Source organism: Haemaphysalis longicornis, unplaced genomic scaffold, assembly GCF_048455015.1.
Source record: "Haemaphysalis longicornis isolate Haplotype H1 unplaced genomic scaffold, Haemaphysalis longicornis Haplotype H1 scaffold_1, whole genome shotgun sequence".
Taxonomy (NCBI): Eukaryota; Metazoa; Arthropoda; class Arachnida; order Ixodida; family Ixodidae; genus Haemaphysalis; species Haemaphysalis longicornis.
The window spans coordinates 313,021,073-313,042,605 of NW_027526203.1; the positions used below are offsets into that span (position 1 = coordinate 313,021,073).

General features: G+C 49.9%; 1 protein-coding gene across 1 annotated transcript in view; it reads left to right on the top strand.

Annotated features, from left to right (window-relative positions):
- The window catches only part of Kua (Plasmanylethanolamine desaturase Kua), a 77,444-nt gene that overhangs the window by 36,639 nt on the left and 19,272 nt on the right, over positions 1-21,533 (top strand). Inside the window, exon 2 of the mRNA XM_077682003.1 lies at positions 15,499-15,618. Coding sequence (XP_077538129.1) covers positions 15,499-15,618 — 120 coding nt within the window. The remainder of the gene's footprint in view (positions 1-15,498; positions 15,619-21,533) is intronic.

Here is a 21,533-nt window from a genome sequence, read left to right on the forward strand (position 1 = left end):
GTCATTAGTCATAATTATTTCTAATGTAGGCCCTGGTATCCGCCCATATATCCGCGGTAGGCAGTGCGTGGTGTTTCCACATTCATACTTTCTGGAGGACTGGCCCATTGAGTGGCGCGACTGACTGTCGCGGGGACCGACGTCTTTCCGTTCCCTGCGACGTACTCGCTTAAAAAAAAAAAACAGGGAAAAGCCCCCCCCCCCCCTCCCTAAAGTTGCACTTCGCACAAGTCGTACGCTACTTCAGCCCCGCCTACTTAAAACAGAGAAACACAATAAAGCTAAACCACGATAAACAAGCTGCCGGCGGTCTTCACCCAGTGAGGCGCTCGAACTTAACAGTTGGTGCACGCGCAGCCTGTCTTCATGTGCTCACCGCTGACATATACTTCCTCTGCTGGGGGGCGGGGGATTCGACCGGACTGCTCTCCCCCGGGGTCGAGTGGTTTGGGTTGGTGTAGATGCTGACGACCCGGAAGGGATACGGACACTTCCATGTCTGTCCGCTGGAATAAAACTCTAGTCCTTGCAAGTCTCGTTCAGCTAATTAACTATATGCCCAATCGCAAACTGCAAACAAAAGTGTTTTGTTTCGCGCACTCTTTGGACTGCGCCCATGCGCATAAAGAAGAATAAAGAAGACTATAAGAAACGAGGTGTCTTCGATTTGGCTGCACTCGTTGCACTCATTCAGGTAGTGCAGCACTCGCGTCTTCGATTTGCGAGTGCAGCGCGCGGCGCCTGCACTTTTCTCTTCGATTTACCGACGGGGCTGAGCCACTAAATAAGCAATTGAAAAGCGGCTTACGCGACAGGCAACGTTATATAGGCGGTGTTGACAGAGCATGGCCGCCGCATTAAAGAGTAAATGAACAAAACAAAAACAAAATTTAGTTCGTATGGGATTTGAACCCGCGTCATAGGGTATGGACCGAGCGCGTTACCACCGCGCTACGCCCGCTTTTTTTTTATGTATATAAGCGCGCCACCCCCGCACATTTGTAGCTTTGGAACAAACGTTAGAATGTGCGTGCCGCGTGACACGTGAACATGACGGCACGTGAGTAGAACCAGGGTCGCCCCAGCCGCGCAGAATTGATTTTCGGGAAGCTGTGGCGTTAATTTTCAGCAGTCTGCTTGTTGAACTAATTCGCACCGAAAGACGGAAGAAACCAAAGCAGAGAAAGCAACGCAAGTAAAATGGAGCAGTGAAGAGGTCGTTGATAAGTATCACCAGGCCTTTGCTCAAAGCGCGTAAGCAGATTTGAGTGCCCCGAGGAATTTTCTCATTTTATTATTAAAAAAAACGCGCGCGTTTTTTTAGGGTGCAAAAAAAGGTTGTTAGGTTCATTTATAACTCGTACGGTCCTACTTCGATTACAAACCTTCTCTTGAAAAGCAAATTGCCAAACATTCCGGACCAAAATCGAATATTGCGCTTAAAATTTCTCTTCCAGTTGATAAAAGGTCACTATGCAGTTGACACATCACATATCGTTCACTTTTCATCGGGTTACGCGACAAGACAGAGACACAATCTTACTATCTCTCCATTGATGCAACGAACCAATTGTTTCAAATATTCTTTTTTTCCTAGGACAATCGTGGATTGGAATAATCTACATAACGATGTTGTTACCCTAAGTACATTGTCTGCTTTTGAAGATTCACTGCAGAAATGATTGTTATCTATGTTTGTACCTTGCTTTTTGTTGATTCTCTTGTCTCGAAGAATCACTGCAGCTATCAGTTACATAAGTTTGTACTTCATTTGTTTTTGATTGTTTGTTTGCCTGTTACCACTGATGTTCATGTTTTGTACCACCCCTGCTATGATCTTGTAAAAGATCGCAGTATCAATAAATAAATAAATAAATAAATAAATTTTTTAACTTTTTTTTTCACAATCGGCATTTTTTTTATTTAAAGTGTTCATTTGTGTATTTTAAGTGGTTTTCTTTATTGGTTGCTGGTATGGTCTTGCGTTTTCTGTTTTTTTTTTCCTCTTTTGAAGTTGCTCGCATGATACTGTACTTTATCAGTTAATGTTCCACCGCTTTCTTGACTTGTATTCGCTACTCTCTATACCCAGAAACACGCCAATATTTACCGCTGAAACGTCTGCTGTTCTAAGAATAATTCGGGATCCAACCGCCACGCCGCACCTCGCACATGGCCGTCTTAACCTTCTTGAGCTCGCGTTATAACCGTCTTGAGCTCGCGTTGTGCCGACCATGCTAAGAACAGTACTTTCAAATTTTCGTGCGCTACTTTAACGAGGGCGCGAGTCTTTTGGACATTCGCCAGCAGGCACGATTTTTCGCCCGTCTGAATTGATTGGCGAGCGACTTTCTCGACACGACGGCCAAGAGCTTGCATGCGGCGCTATGTATGCAGGTCGTTGCTATGGGACACTTTCTCGGTGGCTTGCGAGTCGTACGCCCTCACTGCCACTGCGGGTGGGTTTCCCCGCTGAAGCACAGGCGCATTGTGAAGGAAATCCGAATCGCGCACTCGTTCCCGGTACAGTCTCCGAAGACAGAATTTGGCTAAAGAGAAAGTGCGTTTACTTCCGTTCGCGTGCACAGATCGATTCCGTCGCTGGGGATCATTGGAGCCAAGAAAAGTTCCTCCTGCGCGAAGGCCTCACCGTTCTATTTTCACTTCGCTGCCTTAAGAGCCACAGGGACATTGACAAGTGGGGTGGGCCTTTTACACTCCGCCAGAGGGCGGACTTTGTTTTGTGTTATACAAAAAATTTCGCCACTCACTGGCGTGTATACCTGTACCGTATATGACGGCCGTATATGCCTTAGAAACTGCTCGTTTTTTGATGTCGCGGCGCATCTCAGAAATTCTATCACTACGGGGGCGGATCCAACTGTCCTCTAATACAATGTTGATAAGGCCAAATTTATGTGATAAATATTAGATATGGTTGAAAGGGACTTCGTCGTGAGTTCATTCGAGTGATAATATCTGCCGTTATTTTTTACTGTTTCTTTATAGGATATGACAGGGAATCCGGTGACTCAGTGGCAAGGGTTCCTGGTATAAGCAGACTTACCTCTAGCTTACCCCTTTGCTAGCGCTAAAGGGTAAGCTGGAGGTAAGCAGTCTTACCTCTAGTAGTATACGTCTAGCTTAGCCATGAAAGGGTTCGCTTTGAAGGAACAAAGAAAGCAAACCACCTTAATTCAAAGAGTGCCTCATCGGAGCAACATTCATGCTGGGTTTAACGCGAACTTCAATAAAGTTTTATATTGAACAACGTGAAAAAGAAGCTCAGAACTCTCCAGCTCATTTCCCGCACTTATGACGCAACACGCCTAACTTGCGCGATTGGCTGATGCCGACCAAATTAGCCGATCATCGAAATAGCTTCGTTTAAATTACAGCTAGCTGGAGCTCGTAACACTTCGAATGGAGAGTCATGTTATTTTGTGGCGATAAGCGGATTAACCAGCGGCGACAGTGAGGTGACGTAAGGGAAATCGGCATTCATGAATTGGATGCATCGGAGGCAAAAGCTGTGTGGCTTTACGGGTGTCAGTGCTGTGACGCTGCCCCATCTCTTGAGTGGCTCTCGCATCAGCGTGATAGCTTTTGAAGTAGCTGTGGTCACCAACGAATTGCGGTTGCCGACACTGAGAGTTCAGGTCACGGCTACGTGGTTATGCTGCATAGGGTTGCCACAAGCTTGAACGCCCTGTTGCGTCACTGGGTTTGCTCAGCTGCTCCAAACTTGTCTGTTCACCTGCAGTGAATGATCTCATGACGCCATTTCATAAGCACAGATGCGCACGCACAGACCAATACAAATAAAACGAGAACAAAGCAACAAACGTGAACAAAGAATCGTGAGCCTTGTTTCGGAAAGCGGGGTAACCTGGCACCGCAGACGAGAGGCGATCTGAAACCCGATGACCGGTAGTGACTACGATGAACCGCGGGGATACTTTACTGTGATTCGTGTGAGCTCTTATGTAACCATTTGTGCCCATAATAAACTACCGACAAAAGAGGTTTTCCGATCGTCAGCTCATTTGGCTCCTTCCTACCGTGAGTCGCCATCGCGCGTTTCGCTTTGCAAATCCCAGGTGGCGCCATCGTTCCAAGGTCAGCTTGCAGGTCCAAATCGGCCGCCATTTTCCCATAGGGGAAAATCGTTTTTATTTATTTTCAGAATACACGGGTAAGTACCATCATTGTCCCCGGTGTCAAACAAAATACACCACAAAATGCGACCTTCGTGTGAAGTTAATATGAGCGCGAACGGAGCAGCGGTTCGCTCAGGAAAATTTTTTTAACGTGTTTCATTTTTCGATTAAACACCCTCTATAGGCTCCGGACAGCGAAGTTTGCCGCGCGAGCGCAGCGCAGCCGCGACAGACACGCGCAACTCCGGGTCGGTCCCGCCGCGCCGACCGCCTTCAGCGCCAGTGAACGCAACTTAGCAAAAAACGTTTGTTATAACGTTATTTGCGCGTACATGTACTACATAGTACAACAAAGTCATGCAAAATGTTATGCAGTCGGGGGAAGCCTCCAAATAAAACGGGGCACTGATAAAATGATGTCGCCTTGCTGCCGAGCCGTACGCTAGCACAACTGGGAAGCATGTGTTCAAGGCTTTGCATTCTCCCGCGGATTCTTCTTCTCTGTTTTTTTTTTTTCGCAGATACCGAGCATGGTTACTGAATCTTGAAAGGCCCACATTAAGCGAGCGGATTACATGCTGCCGTGGTGTATGATCAGCTTGTTAGTAGGCTGGCTAGCAGGCGGTCAATACACATAATTGCGCTCTGAATTTGGTAACAAAGAGGGCCCCCAAGCACAGTTATAGCATTGTAGCTTTATCACCCAGCGGTTCTACTCTGCTTCATCTAATATTCCACGTGCTTATACCGCCGAATTAAATACATATAACCACATATGGGGTGCGGACACTTATAGGCGTTAATGTTCCCAAATGTTTCGCGAGCATTTGGATAGCATAAAATCACCGCCTCTTCTTGCAAAAGAAACAATGAAATTGTTGTTTAAGCCACTGAAAAGCAAAGAAAAATAGAGCTAAGACGTGCCGCAATCAAAGTTGGAACAATATGTACACAGGAAAAAAAATTTCGCGTTCGGGGAGGAGGAGGAGGACAAACTTTATTTATCCCATCCGTTGTGATTGCGGTCACTCCGGACCAGTGAGGGGTGTACTCAGGGAACTAAATTTTTTCTCCCGGCTTTTGTTTCAAAAGTGTGGACGGTAATAAAAGCGCTAATATTCCTTCCTAACGGAGGTCTCCTGCCGAACCCGTTGGCGTGGAGAGAAAAAAAATGCCCGAATGTGAATATTCCGTAATTTATTCCGACACGCCTATTAGATGTTCTGCTTACCCCTCCCCCATCCCATCCCTACCCAAAGGAATTTCTTGTGATAGCCTTCTCATGATGAGATTCTTTTTTGGGGGCGTGTTTACATATATGCAACTAACGTACTGGGCTACAACTGGAAGCCCAAAAGTTTCTCGGCGAAGCGGGCACTTATTAACGTCCTCACTTTCGCTATACCCCAACAAACGTGAATTTCATACTCTCACATGTATGGAGCATCACATTCGGATCAAAGACCTATATGTAACTCCCGTGTGGTCCAGTTAGTAGTTCTGCAGTCGCATGCAAGTCCACTCACATGGATGGAATACCCCGCGCGGAAACATCGCGCAACGTCTGATATATAAAGCCTCCTCTTTTGTGGAGTGAACAATATAAATTACGTTTTTTTTTTTTTTGAAGCGAAACATGCTGATCTTGAGAAAGGTTTGCCCCGCAGGCAGGCTGTACAATAGTTTCTCTTCTGGGCATCACGGCTATGCGACCTTTATATGCCTTCTCATACGCGAGTTCAACCGAATAAATCCTTCTCCATTCACATACACTATGTGGCAGGATTACTTTAGAAGCTCTTACTTCGTTTTAAGCCCAAAAGGGGCGACTAATATGCTTAATCCGCGCTGCAAAATCCGCTTAATCCGCGCCCCCGAGCCAGCAGCGCACCGGCTTGCGGGGACCGACCCAGTGTTGCGCATACTGCCGAAGGGGGCGCTGGGTGTCGCGGGCTCCGTGTCGCCCTCTGGGCGCTGTCCGGAGCCTATATCGATTCTATTTTCCGGTTTACAAGTCGCTTGCGCTAGGTTGATACGTATAGCAGAGGGAGAAGCCTTGGCGGGTATTCCACGACCCGACGTCAGGTCTACGTTGCCAACCGGTATGCCTGAAGCTCGAAGTACATTGAGTGCGACGTTTCTGGCTTGTCGTCAAACTCAGCGTTAAGGTTACCAAACGTATAATATAAAGCACAATTCGCACCAGCCGCCTCTCATACGTTGAGCCAGTTATCTCTTGTGGTAGTGCCTTTCTTCCATTCCTTTTTCTATTGGAATCTCCATCGCCTCTATAGAATTCCGCATCACGCTGCGCATGAAACCACCGGCGTTACTTCTGGAGTTCTTTTTGCGCAGTGGCGCGTTACATCCGAACATTAGAAGGTATCTTTAAATACCAGCGGTGGACTGTCTGATCAATTCAAGTGTTGCTTCGTGTTGTTTTCTAAACATCGCTTGAAGCAACACCTTCAAGTACAAAGGAGATCACCGGCCCCACGAATACTACAAGCTCTCCCATGCGCTCTATAGTTTCCTGTCACTGTACGGGACTGGATTCATGACTAACTGAGCAGCGAAGAAGCTACAGGTCATCTTAGTCAAGGGGCTGACGGTTATAACCATGCAACTACGGTCATAGTTTTCACTGATGACTCCATGGGACTTAACACAGTATGTGCAGGAGCATATGCCTTTGTCCCGAAGGTGATTTCTAACTGGTGATACTTGGGCAAGACCGTGACAGCCGTGATCTTGCGGAAATGATCGCCATCCAACGGGCTGTCCGATGGCTTCGGATCCGGGAACAGTTGTAGGAATTCGCGGTGATTGCTGCGTGAGTGCGCTTGGAAGGCATAAACGGGCCGACGAGACATCTAAGAGTTTTGGATGTCAGTCGCCAACGGCATGGACGTCGGTAGAATTTTGCCTTGATTCGAGGTGAACCCGTTGCATAGCGGTGGGAAAGAGGGGGGCGGGGGGAGGGGGGTGCATGGGCTGGATGGAATGGCTTAGGAGGGGGGGGGGGGGGAGAAGGCGCCCATTTTTCACACCCCTGCCGTCGCCCACGGCCAGCGGTCATCCCGTAACGTTTTGCTTGGTGACTGCGCACGATCCTGCATTGTGGGGAATGACAAAGCACGCAAGCTAGCTGAAAGGGCAGCCCAAGAACACCCTGTGGCAAGTCCTAGCAGGATGGAAGCTCTCCCTACAAATCGCGAAGGACGACTTGACTCTCCTTTAGTTGTGGCCAAGCTGAGTCCGGGCTGAGTCCTGTTGTCTGACGCGTCGTCTGTCGTACGGGCGGTACTGTGAGAGAGAACGGTTTTAGCCTCCGGAAAAAAAAAAATTCCCCCGCATTTCCCCGAGGGGGAGAATGTGAAAGTGCGAATGCACGGTTGTCGGCCCGCTTGCGGCGCTTGCGCTCGGCCCCCGCAGCCCACCGCCTCGCCGCCTTCTATTCCATCTCTTCCATCGGGTTTGTAGTATCACGTGTACACCACGCAGTTATCAAGCCGCTATAACGCCGCTGAGTCGCCAACGCACGCCGCTGACGAAGTAGTTTGAATGCGTTAAAGATATAAGGCGCGTTACTGACAATATCAGCGTCGCGTCCGTGGCTTATTCGGTAGAGCGTCGGGCTGCGGCCCGCAAAGTCCTCGGATCGAAACCTGGCGCCGGATGCTGTTTCTTCTTTAAAGAGCATTGCGGACGCCGCCGCCGGCGGTGGATGGTTTGGGGTCGCTTATAAAGTGCATTCGCACTTAAACGAAGGCCGTTTAAGTGCGAAGGCCGTTTAAAAGACGGAAGAGGCAAAGCTGCGTGTGCTATCGGGGAGGAAAGCGCTCGGACTTCCCTCGCCAGCGCCCTTTTAAAAGCACTCGTGCGCAGGCTACGAACTGTATTGGGAAGAAGCCGCATTTCCGAGCGACACGCTTCAGTACACTGGGTGACCCGGACTGCCCAAGCTACAGCGTTAATAATGACACAGTACATGTCATTGTGGGACTACCCTGTAGGGAAAGCGTATACACAGTCAGCATGCTACCTCCACCCAGTTTTGCGAACTGGATACTGCGAACAGCAGGCAGCCCAAGCTGTGAGCGGCGCATATATTCTCCGCCCTAAAAATATTTTGTCTGGACACCTTTCGGTGACTCCCACGTTCTCCTACCTTTTCAATTCCACCCCTTTTTCCCCCGTTCCCCCGAACACCGGAATGTGCTGCAGTGCACGACATGGTGTCTTACCTGACAATAAATGCATTTTATCACGACCACCACCACCACAGACAACCGATTTTTGTCGAGTACATGTTCTCTATCCCAAATGAAAGCCAGCGTTTTATATAGTCCGGTAACCACAAGCAATCTATAAACAGATTGGCGGAAATAATTTAATTTGGCACCAAACTTTCTGAAATCGGAGGGGTGGCGGTTCGTAGTGTCGAGACTTGACATTACAATGTGTCCCGGTCACGTGAGCTGCAACCCTAGCAGCTACTGTGACTGCTGAAACGTTTATTCACGTATAGAAAACCTTTGAACACAAGTATTTGCATAAGTTTATATTGTATATGTATTCTTTAGCCTTATCTTGAAAAATTTTAAGACACGCCGCCCGCGCCGCCGCCCATCGCCGCTGGGTTGTTCTCAGTGTGAATAACTGCGAACCTCTATGCCCAGAAGACCCAGTGAGGGAGCTTTGACGATTCTGCCTGAGTCAGGGGTGTTTCTTCTGCCGAAATATTCTATTTCAGTTTCCAAATACGTCAACGGCAGCTTTAAAAAAAACAGGGCTCGCCCGGGGAGAATCTAACTGCCAACCTTTACAACGTGAAGCAAGATTCTACCTATCGTCCATCCCAACAGATAAGGCCTTCGTGCAAAATATACAAGTGAATTAAAAACACACACACACACACACATAAAGGAATAAGAAAGCCTGCGGTTCACACTTTTTTTAGCTGGGGATAAGTTTTTAAATATCGCTTTTCATCTCGCATACAGACAAAAGTATGTTGCCGCGCTACTGTATGTCATGGTTGTCAGCACGATTTTTGGAAGGACACATACGGCTCGTAGATCTAAAAATTTCGATTTAATAGGTTCTGAGGCGTTATCAGCAAAACCGTTCCTCATTAAGGTGCTTTAAGGGATGCCCTTTCATTTGGGATAGAGAACATATACTCGACAAAAATCGGTTGTCTGTCCCTTTTGCTAGTGAAAAGATGTGTTAGCGACGCGCCGGTTTCCCTTTTGTGCTATGAAAAACTTCTGGCTATGAGCAAAAGTGTTCGATATTAAATGGTGGGGTGGGATGTGGGAAGTATAAACGGGGAAATGCAGCGCATACCCAGAGTGCGCGTATACGCTCTGTGTCCTTTATACGATCAAGATAGCCCCCTTCCCCAAAAGTCAATCTTAATTCTGAAATCTTTTTATCGCTCCACGCGTGTTTTCCGGTTTGTTCTGATGAACGGCCGAGTTATCCGATGTGGCCCCGTGGAAGCGACGAACACGGCCGAGTGCAGGAGCGCTTGTCCCCTGGGTCGCAGCGGGAAAGGAGTTCATTGTGCGTTTCTTCCCCTTCTCATCGATCGACGAACTCGACCGGCGAAACGTCCCGCGGTCCAATGACACGTTAGGCATGAGACTCGTCAAAAGTTTTGCGTTCATTTAAGCCATCGGGTGTTATTTGTAGGCGCCGTAAATGTCAGTGTATTGACTTTTTGGCCTTTGCAATCCGCATGTGAATTCGTCGTATCGTACCGTCCGGGAGCCGTTAACCACCGTGCCGTCGGTCGTCGACACCGGGTGGATTAGCCCCGCGGCTAAAAAAAAAAAAAAAGAAAAGAAAAGTGTGCACGCTTGTTTTTTTTTTTTTTTTTTTCTGTTAAATGTGACACGTGCTAGATCACGCGGGAGACAACCTCTGAGTTCGCTGTCCAGCTGACGCGTGGCGAAGCGAGCCGATGAATAACAAGACCAAACATTGGCCGCGCATCTGCTCGCGACGCTGCAAATGTCGTCAAAAGGCGACAGTCGTCTGCCGCCCCTGCCCCGGGCCGACCATATCCCGTCTGCCTCTCCTCTCTCTCTCCCGCCCACCTCTCACGCTCTTCCCCCTCCCGTCTCGCTCCTGTCACGATAAACGCGGAGGAGTTTTGCTGAACTCAGTTCAGTTTTCCTGCGTTCCACGGCTCGAGCCATCTACTGGGCCCTTTTTTTTTTTTTTTTTTTTTACTTTTTACTTTTGAACTTGAAACACTGCCACGAGGTCCACGAGCTCTTTTCGTATTTTTGGGTTAGAATATTGTTTTGAACGCGTTTTTTTTTTTATTTGCTCTCGCAAATATCAAGCCCACATTTATTTTCAATTAAAGAAACACTTCACGTACCAGTTGTGCACCGATTTTTGTGCCTCAAATATGCCTAATGTTTTATTTTTGCTTTTGCCTAAGTAAACCTGTCGTTCCGGTATTCTTGTAACTTTTGGCCGGAAGATTGAATCGAGGGACGGACGGACGAACGGACGGATGGACGGACGGACTAAGATTTTCCGGCTTGAGTAGCCCAAGAAAGGCTATCGTCTTTAAAAAGCGACCACCCCGCGGTGGTGCCGCCGATTACTACGCCAGCAGAGGGGATGCTGCAGGGAAGGTGTCGGTCTGGTAGCGGTGGCACTACCTTCCGCTGCTCCCGGCCTTGTCAGAGAAAAAAAACGCCTATATATATATATATATATATATATATATATATATATATATATATATATATATACAGGTGGACTAAATTAATCTGTACCCATTCACTGCATGCGGCGCGCGCGTTAAACCCCGTCCTCCCCTCCGCCGCCGCATTACAATAGGATAGTGGAGAGAGGCTAAATGTCAACCTAACAACGGCAATCATGGGATCTTCAGCAGCTGTGGGAGAAGCGGCATGTAAAAACAAACGGGAAAACTAAGAAAACGAGGGAACTAATAATTGCGAAACGTTGATTGATTGTAGGGTTTAACGCGCCGACACAACGCAGGCGATGAGGCGCGGCGTAGTGGAGGGCTCCGGGTTAATTTTGACCACCTGGGGATCTTTAACTTGCGCCGTAATTGCGAAACGTAAGAACATGGAAGTGTCAAGTACGGTGGATCAAGTTGAGTTAGCAGAGCTGTCTAAATTGATTAACAGAAGTAAAGAAAACGATGTTCGTGCATATGAGATGGCAGTGATCGAGAAAGCGCTGCAAATCGGAGGAAGCTTGAAAGCAGCTTAGAGGATCATGCTCGCCATCAGCGAAGACAATTTACGCACTCAGAGGCGGGCAGGGTGACGTTACGCACAACATGGACGAGATAATAAAGGTAGCAGAACGATTCTACACCAGACTGTATGCCAGCGACGTTAGATCAGGGGAAACTACTGAGAGTACAAGCTCAACTTGCGATGTCCCACTAGTAACTAAAGAGGAGTTAGGAAAGGCTCTCAAAGGCATGAAAAAAGGAAAAGTTGCAGGTGAGGACGGCATAACCGTGGCTCTTTTGAAGGAGGGAGGAGATACTGTACTGGAAAAGCTTGCTGCACTATTTTTGGAATGCTTAAGGACTCAAAGTGTCCATAGCCTGGAAAAGCGCCAACATTATTCCAATTCATAAAAAGGAAGATACCAAGGGCTTTAAGAATTTCGGACCCATCAGCCTATTCTCAATTGTTTACAAGCTGTTTACCAAAGTTGCAGTCAGCCGCATAAGTGATAGCTTGGATTCCCAACAAACCAGACAGCAGGCTGGGTTTAGGAAAGGGTGCTCAGCCATGGATCACATCCATATTGTCAATCGAGTGATATAAAAGTCCACAGAATACACTAAATCCCTTTACATGGCATTTATAGGCTATGAGAAAGCGTTTGACTGTACTTACCGCAGCCGTTATAAAAGCATTAAAAGACCAGGGAATAGAAGAGATCAGCGTAAGACTTCTAGAAGACATAAGGAATGCACGGGCAGGATAACACTTCACAAGCAAAGCGATAAATTTCCGATTCGAAAGGCAGTGAGACAGGAAGGAACCATCTCTCCAAAACTGGTCACAGCATGTCTGGAGGGGGTGTTTAAAAAGCTTGACTGGTAGAACACAGGATTAATGAGAATAAAGGGAGAATACTTGACGCATTTGAGGTTTGCAGACGATAGTATTGCTGAGTGAGACTGCAGCTAGAACACCCGCAAAAAATGCTTGGGGAACTATAGTCAGAAAGCATGGCCGTGGGGCTAAAAATAAATATGAATAAATCTAAAGTAATGAGAAATAAGCATGCCAAGAACGACCTCTTCAGCTTAGGAAACGAAACGGCAGAAGAAGTAAAAAAAATAGAACTACCTCGAACAGATGGTTAGTGCTGACCCCAACTATAGTTGGGGAGAGAAATCCGACGCAAAATTGATATGGGCTGGGGAGCCCTCGGCAAGCACTCCCAAATAATAAAAAGCAAGCTACCTCTGTCACTCAAAAGAAAAAATCTACAACCAATGCATAGTGCCGGTGGTGACATACGGAGCTGAAACTTGGCGCCTTACTAAACAACTGGCAAGCAAACTTAGATCGGCTCGGCGCGCCGTGGAACGAATAATGACAGGTAACGAGCATCCTGGATCAGGGAACAAACTCGAGTAGATCTTAGTTCAAGTAAAGAAAACGAAATGGACTTGGGCTGGCCATGTAGGGAGATGAACCGACAACCGGTGGACAATTAGTTTAGCAGAGTGGATACCAAGAGGTGGGTCTAAAGAAGAGGAAGGTCAATAGCACGATGGAGGGAAGAAATAGGTGAATTCGGTGGCCTACAGTGGACTCGAGCAGCGCAGGACAGGAGTGGGTGAAAGTCATTGGAAGAGGGTGGTCGCTACCTTGTTCAAAGTTTTCTTGCTCCCTATATATATATATATATATATATATATATATATATATATATATATATATATATATATATATATATATATATATATATATATATATATATATATATATATATATATATATATATATATATATATATATATATATATGTACACAGACAGAGCCAACTCGGCCACACAGGATCAATATGAATGTAGGCCTTCCAGGCCTTACAGCAGGCGCTGCTGTAAAATTCTACAGACCAGCTTCAGTTTTCGTTCTGTACTAACCTGACCTGCCCGGTCACTTGAGCGGCACCCTCAAGTTTCTTGGCGCCGCAAAGACTGGCAGCCTGAGTTCTTAATTACAGGAGGCGCCCCTGCGTGCCCGCCCTACAGCGTCGAGACTCTGCCCTCGGAAAGGGCCGAGCGGCGGGCCGACCGCGCCACGCTCCGGGTGCACTGTGTCGGGTCGGCGGAGCGTGTCTGTCGCCTCCCGTGCGAGTAGCCCGTGCGCGCCCTTCCGCGAAGGCTGCAGCTCGGGCCGCGCCGGCCTAGGCGCACGGCCCGGTGCGCACGCTGCGGACAACAGCCCCGCTTCTCGCGGAGCTCTCTTTTCGTACTGCGGATGCAGTAGTACACGCGTCTATGGCGCGTGCATGTGCTCTGGATGCGACGTCGACATTGACTGCATGTGGTATACGACCGCCGTCGGTACCGTTTTCGCATGACCGAGCGAATGGCGGAGGTCTTCATTGCGAGGATCAGCCCATGCTTCAGATCAAAGGATGGGGATTAGGGATCCTCGATCTGTGCCCCAAGGGGCAGTTGGGGGAACTCTATTTCGGCCATGTTACGGCCTGTTTTGGCGCCGACAGTTCGCAAGAATGGGCCGCATTCTCTGCGAGAACCGGTTTCCAGTTGCGGAAAAAGCTCGTGGATTGAGGCGTACATCGCACGTCGGTGTACCCGTGGTGACGTTTGCGTAAATATATGTATACTGATACTCTTTCCTTCAGTCCGTCCGTTTTGTCCAGTTAAATAGTTTAGGCGGGCGCTGACAACGGTAAGCGAACCGAACTAAGAAAAGTTTCCTCAGTTTGTTTAGTCTTAACAAGTTGCGGCCATTCCCTGCAAAGCACCTCATTCCAAGTAAAACGTCAGCGTCACGCGTATGAAGTGTTTGAAGGCAGCCTTCAATTGACTTGAGCTCAGCAAAGCAGCTATTGCATGTGTTTGAGGCGAGGTCGTGCCTGAAGTAAGCCGAGGTTGACGAGAGATCTGAATTCATCCAATGTTGAGGTGAGCTTGCCGAAACGGTCGGTCTGTTCGAGGTGATTTTGAGAGAGAGAGAAAATTTAAGACGCCTAAGCACCCCATTATGATGTAATCGCTAGCGAAAGCATTCGTTTGTAAGCCTAAGGGATGTGCCTCAGTTTGAGCAGAGGCGGCACCCCTTGCTTGCTTCAGCTTCCTCCTCTCGCTGACGCCGCTTTGCCTCAGCTTCTTGCTGTCGCGCCACCGGGTTCTGCAGCCTCCGCGCCCGTTTCGCTGCTCTCTCGGCCTCCCATGTGGTTGCTAGTCTGCCGTCTGGTGGCGCTGCGTTGGCCGCCCGTTTGGATCTCTTCGGCCGCTCCCGGTTCTCATGGGCGCTGAACTGCCGCTGGTAACCACATTTCACACCGCCTGGTCTTCGGCCGGACTCTTCAGACCGCATCGCAGCAGGCACCGAACGGACGAAATTCTAAGAGCAGCTCACGCGCGGAAGCAACGCGCTCATTTTGTGTGCAGTCATGGCGTGGCGCCTATAGTGGCGTCACCTCTTTTGCTGGGACGTCATGTGCCAGGCCAGCACATACCCACTTTTGCATGCCCAATCAAGTAGGACGTTAGCGGAAACGTGTTCTTGTACTCTCTCCTGATCGCTATTTCTGTAATTGTCATGCTCAAATTACTCATGTAGGTTTCAGGACGTGTCTCCAACAGGACGTGTCCCCAACACATCTCCAACACAGTCCACCTCACGGGTTTATCCAGAATTTCGATTTTTTTTTTTTGGGGGGGGGGGGGGTGTCAAAATTTTCCCGGGGGGGTTTGGGGGGGGGGGGTTGTATAAATCCCTGGTCCACCTTTAGTCATCTTAAGCCCCTGAACCGGCGTAACTGTGGCGTGGTGGACGCGTTCCCATTCGGCATTCGTGAGCACTGGGTTCGATTCCAGTCCAGTCCTACGTTCACCCAGTTTTCTTTTCTGCCCTGTTACTTTAACTTTTATCGTTCTTGCGCCGTGGTCCATTTTGTGTGCCTTCTCTTGGTTCCCCATATGTTGGACCTACCCAGTCAACCAATGGCTTCGCATGAAAAAATTCGCCGCTCTTATTGCTCGCGGCGTGCTCTCTTGTCTGTCGTGTGACCGGCGCTCCTTGCTCCTTCTCTCTCTGCCTCGCAGGGAAGCGCACCCAGGAGACGGTGTGCATTGCCGTGTGCCTTACCTTGATGGGATACAACCTGTTCCAGCTCCTACTGTACTTCCAGGCGTCTCGCTGGAGCACGATCGTCGCCGCCGCACGTGAGTTTTGACCACTTCGTTCGCCCCCCTTGCACCATGTGGGGCTAGCGTCACACACTTACAAGCGTCGGGACAATTAGTGTGGCATGTTTACGGCACACAGAAGCGCCAAAGGTACTACGCATGTGACAAAGCAGGATGTACCCGTGTCCATGGTAGGCTGCCTGTCTGTTTCTTGGCGGTAATGGCTTTGTAAACTTCAGGCAGTATTAGCCTTGCTTGCTTGACGGCAATCTCTTCTCCAGGACTAGTGTGTTCTTTCGCGAGTTGTTTCGGTTGCAGTTTCATCGAACAGCCCTCCCGAGAAACGGCGCAAGTTGGAGCAGTGGTTTTCAGATCCGGCCATTGGCTCCTCAAAGGAAAGACACATGTCCATTTTTTTTTTTTTTTTGCATGGGATGTGGCGGTGTGTTAAAGTGCAGGGGGTTTCCGTCGCTACGAAATCATTCATCATCTGTTGATCGTGCTTCTTGAAATCAGCAGCTATTGTGCGCGGTTGCTTGACGACCCCTCGACGACCCCTCGACGCTGCTCCGGACTAAAGCCGCTTCAAAGACGTGGTCAGAATAAGGGTAGCATCCTGGGCATGTTGGTACTCCATAGCAAAAATATATTTGCGCAAAAAAGGGTAGACACGGGCGAAGTAGAGAACGGACACGCACGGTGCAAACTTCCAACTACATTTATTGTGCCACTGTATAAACTTCACCAGGTACGAACGCGCATGCGCAAGCATAAACAGAGGTTAGGCGCCTGGTGAAGCGGCGGCCAAGAAAACCAATTCCTTCTCAGTGAGTGCAAGCGAGGGCGTGCTGACACATTTATCTCCGAGTCTTGCTATCTCCTCAGCTTCCGTAATTTTTCGCAAAAGTAGCGTCCGGCCACGGGATAAAATCGTACACCTCTCAAACATCGGTTTACAGCCGCAAACTGTGGTACCGATTCTCTTTAACGTCACTAAACGTGCAGAGGGCGTATTCGGCACATCCCCCATTCGCGTGGAAGACAGTGCGTCATGATTGACGTCGATGGTCACTTGAGAGAGCCTCGGTGCTCGTTGCTTCGCAAAAAGAAACAGCGTAAGATCGTGGTGAAGTAAGCGACCCGCCGAGGCGGCTCAGTCGGTGGCTAAGGGGTTGTGCTGCTGAGCCCAAGGACGCGGGTTCGATTGCAGACCGCGGCGGCCGCCTTTCATATGGAGGCGAAAAGCGATAGCGCCCGTGTGTTGTAGATTTCAGCGCATGTTGAAGATCCCCAGGTGGTCAAAATTAATCCGGAGCCCTCCGCTACGGCGCGCCCCATGGCCCATGTGCAGCTTCGGCTCGTTAAACCACTGAAATAATAAAAAAACGCGGTGAAGTGAAGAATAAATTAATTGAAACTTGAAAGGAAAGTTAACCAGCAGGCGTAATTTGTCTCACCTGGGGGTGGACATCGGAACGCCTGCTGGTGTGGTAGGTGGGGGAAGGGGATGACAGGCAGATAGAGAGAAGAGATAAAGGAGAGAGGAAATAAATGTAAGATAAAAAAAGAACCAGGGAGTGAAGACACACACACACATGCACACTCGTACAAGGAGCTAAAAAAAAAAACTTAAATATTAAGACTGTCCCAAAGCAAATAAGAGGAGCTGAAAAGGAAAAGAAGTCCTCAAATCTTCAGACTGTCCCGGAGTACGAAGAGAAGTCCTGAAGCCTCCAGGTAGGAGCCCAGGGCCTCGTGGACTCCGTCCCGCTCCCTGGCATTGCCCGGTGGCCGCAGCAGCTGGTCCAACGGCCGAACGCACCGCAGCGTGCCCCCAGCAGCGCCGGCACCCCGCCGCGAGCTCCGGGCACTCGAAGAGCAGGTGCGGCAGGGACTGGAATGCTTCCTAGTGAAATTTAGGCAGAACCACAACATATTCTTACACCGTTGGCAGAGCAGATCTTTCGGAAGCAAGGACTGCCTGTGCATCCCGCTTTTTAGAGAGACCTGTGAACTGCGCTTGTTGAAAGAACAAGTCAGGCTGTAAAGATTCCGAGGCCGCGGGCGTTTCCAGGGCTGGTAACAATTAAGCGCGTAAGTAAACTTTCGGCGAGCCGTTCGAAAAAAAGAAAAAGAAAGCGACCAACACGTGCTGCGAGTCCGAAAGAGAATCGATTATGGTATCTCGGGCTTGACCCCCTCCCTCCGTGTTAGGCGTTTGCGGTGTGCAGTTTCATGTGTAGGAAAGAGTTAGTTGGTGCCTTTTTTTTTTTTCCGGTGTGCTTCTCCCATACAGTTCTCTCGTTTCGCAATCACGTAAATGAGATACGTAACGGGTGACGTTGCACCTGTGCCTGACCACTGCGTGTAGCCATGCCTCTGGTTCCAGTTGTCAAGTGGGGTGATGAAGTACTGCTGCCACACGAGAGAGAGAGAGAGAGAAAAAATTTTTATTTCTCCAGCAGAGGCTGATGTGTGGGCGTCGCCCCGTGGAAGGCGTCCCTAGTCCGGGATGCCTTGACTTCGGCTGGCCGTCCGTGCTCGGGTCACCAACTTAAGCTGGATATCCGGGTCCGGGCTGGCCAGGGAAGCCCTCCACTGCTCGAAGGTTGGGGTGGAAAGGGGGGGCAAGTCTGGAGTTCGTTGGCACTCCCATATGATGTGGTAGAGGGTGCCAGGATGGGGACAGTAAGCGCAGAGGGAAGGTTGTTGGGTGGGGAAGATGAGGTGGAGGCGGGTGGGATGTGGATACGTATTCGTTTGGAGCCGCCGCCAAGTTGTAGCGTCCTCTCTGGAGAGGCGCCAGTGTGGTGGTGGGAGACGACGGCGAGTTTGCCGGTAATGCGCGAGAATCTCCGTGTAGCCACTGAGTGGGTGGAGTTGATCGTGAGGGGGTAAACATTGGCCAACGTCGGCAATGGCTCGGTGTATTGTATCGCGAGCCGCGGCGTGAGCCGCTTCATTGCCGGGGATGGCGGCGTGTCCAGGAGCCCAGACGATGCGGATGTCAGGGGTCGTTGTGCAGTTTTTGAGGATGTGAAGTGCTGATGAAGAAATTCGGCCAATTTGGTAATTTCGGCAGGCTGTCTGCGAATCGGTGAGGATGGTTACTTGGTCAGGGCGGGAAATGGCGGCCAGGGCAATGGCTATTTCTTCGGCGACATCGATTGAGCTTGTGGTAGTAGTGGCGGCAGTGACGCATTGGCCGGTATGAGTTACTACGCAGGCTACGTGGCCGGCGCGCCCAGGGTAGGGGGTAGCATCTGTATATAGGGCGCTGGGGTCTTCGCCGTATCGCGCAGTCAGGGCTCGAGCACGGGCAGCCCGGCGGCCAAGGTGGTAGTTGGCGTGCATATTGCGAGGAATTGGGGCCACCCGGATGCCATCTCGCAGGGCTAGAGGAATGCGTTGTTTTTGTTCCCTCGGGGGTATCGGACGGAGTCCTAATGCTGTAAGGACCTGTCGACCAGTGGGAGTCAATTGCAGGCGCCGTAGTTGAGCTGAATGATGGGCTTCTTGCAGCTCTTCCCACGTGTTGTGAACTCCCAAGGCGAGTAGTTTGTGGGTCGCAGTAGCAGTGGGTAGGCCAAGCGCAGTTTTGTACGCTTGGCGAATCATTGTGTTGAGCCGAGCCTTTTCTGTTGTTTTCAGAGCGAGGTATGGGGTCCCGTAGGTAATGCGGCTAATAAGCAAAGCTTGCACTATCTGTAGGGTATCGTGCTCTTTAAGGCCTCGACGGCGATGGGAGATGCGTTGCAGAAGGTGCATCAGTTGCGACAGGGTTTTATGCAGAGGGGAAATTGTGTGCAGTCCAGAGCCGTTTTTGGGTATTGTGAGACCCAACACCCGCAGTTGCGGGACGTTGGGGACTGGCTGCCCTGCAATGGCCAGTTGAGGTTCAGGTATACCTCGAGCAGATTTGTGAGAAGGCTGGGAGTGGAGCGTTAGCAAAGCCGATTTTTCGGGTGCGCACTGGAGGCCTCGTGTCTGGAGGTAGTGAAAGGTAGCAGTAATGGCTTGCTGCAAGGCGTCTTGCTGCTCTCCAATGGAGCCAGTAGGCGTCCAGACGGTAAGGTCATCCGCATATAATGCGTGTTTAATGTGGGGAATTGACTGCAATTTCGGTGGGAGGTCCTTCATGGCGATGTTAAATAACAGTGGCGAGATGACTGACCCTTGCGGAGTACCTTTCGCTTGAATCGTGAAAGTGGACGATCGAAGATATCCAATACCAATCGTCGCAGTACGGTCCGTTAAGAAGGCCTTAACATAGTTATTGCGTGTGCGCACTTCGCACACGGTAGGGTCACGATGCACGGTGATCTCGGGCCGATTATTTCTACTGATGCGGTGGGGTCTGCACTTGCAGCGAGGTTCCGGTTGTGGGACAGATGGGTGTCGATAAACCGAGCTCACAAAGAACCCTGCCCCTTCCGAGCACCCCACCACCCCCTTGGCCATTCTGTTGTCCTTACCCTTCAAACCCCCTTTTCTCGCGCCACTCTGATCCCCACTCACTCACTCTTTCACATACGCCACTCTCCTCGCCAGTTTGTCCTGTCTACAGGTGGTTGGGCCTAAGAGGCGGGACAGTGACGGACATACCTCTAAATTGGTAAAGTTGACCAGGAAAGCTAATCGTATTCAGTTGTATACAGACATACATTATGCGGATTTGGGTAACCACGTCTCCGCATTTAATGGCACGCGGTCTTGCGGCTCGATGACGTTTTATCGCAAGCGCCTATCATTCCTATGAACGCTTGCCAGACGTCTACCGTTAGTGACTCAATGGATAGTGCTACCTTTTCCAACGCAAAGATGTGGGTTTGATTCCCAGCAGTAACTGTGCTATTTTTTTAACAGCGGGAGTGTTGTAGATCGAGCCTTTTCGTAAGTCCACTGTAGGTCGTGCGTCACGCAGGGGTACAAGTGGGCTCCCAGACCAGCCGGTAGAGGGCGCAGTGGTCTCGCAGCAGCGGCAGGCTCCCTCCCACCGCTATCGTTTAGTTGCCGATTCCTTTGCGCGAGCCGTGGAATTTGCGCGGCAGCGGCGTTGCTGTTCTCGGGCTAGCGCCCGTTGACGTTAGAGCCGACACAAGGGAACCGCATCTCCGCTATATCAGCAAATTCCACACTGGGTAGAACTGAGTTTTTGTTTTTTCTGGCTTCTTCCCCAGGTGCTTCGCGAAAGTGGTTAGAAACACCGTGAACTCGTGGAGAGGGCTTCGCATGGAAAAGCGACGATAAAGCGGAGCCATGTGCCGGGGCGCGACACCGGGCCAAGCTGTGGAAGGCAGCAGCTAGGCCGGAAATCTGAAAAATAGGCAGGCTAAGCAGGTCGTGAAGCGGGTGTTCAGGAAAGAGCAGCACGAAGCAGATAGTGCTGTAGTTACGAGCGACTCCAGCATGGCTAGGAGTGGCGCAGCTCTAATGAAAAGGGTGAAAGAGGGCAAGCTCGCCAGGTCGGTCGGTTTCCTGCTCAGACAGTGGAGAAAGTGATAACGAAAGCGACAGTGGAACTGGCCTAATGGGCATGACGTAGGTAAAATTGGCGTAGCAGTGGTTGTGCAGGTTCGACTCGTAAAAGTTCCCGAACGCATCGCCACCGCTTTCCAGTCGCTCTACTCGGTGCAGAAGTGGTTCCTCCTGGGAAAAGGAGCGCCTTTATCGTCGTGGCGGGCCTGTCTTAAGATGGGCATCTCTTCCCCAATTTCATCTGTTGCGAAGAGGTTCGCGTGAGGGTTATAATCCCCACACCCAACACCTCGTTCAACCTGTAGTGGTACGACTCGATGGAGGAGCAGCGGTAACGCCGGATCCCTGACCCGGCAGCCATGATGGTCGCGAACTGTGCGCGCCCTGCTTCTTGGGATGCTCGCACTACCGGCTGTTTGTTCCCTTTCCTTCTAAAGAAAACGCCTCAGCAAAATGTGTTGTTCGGTTAGCTG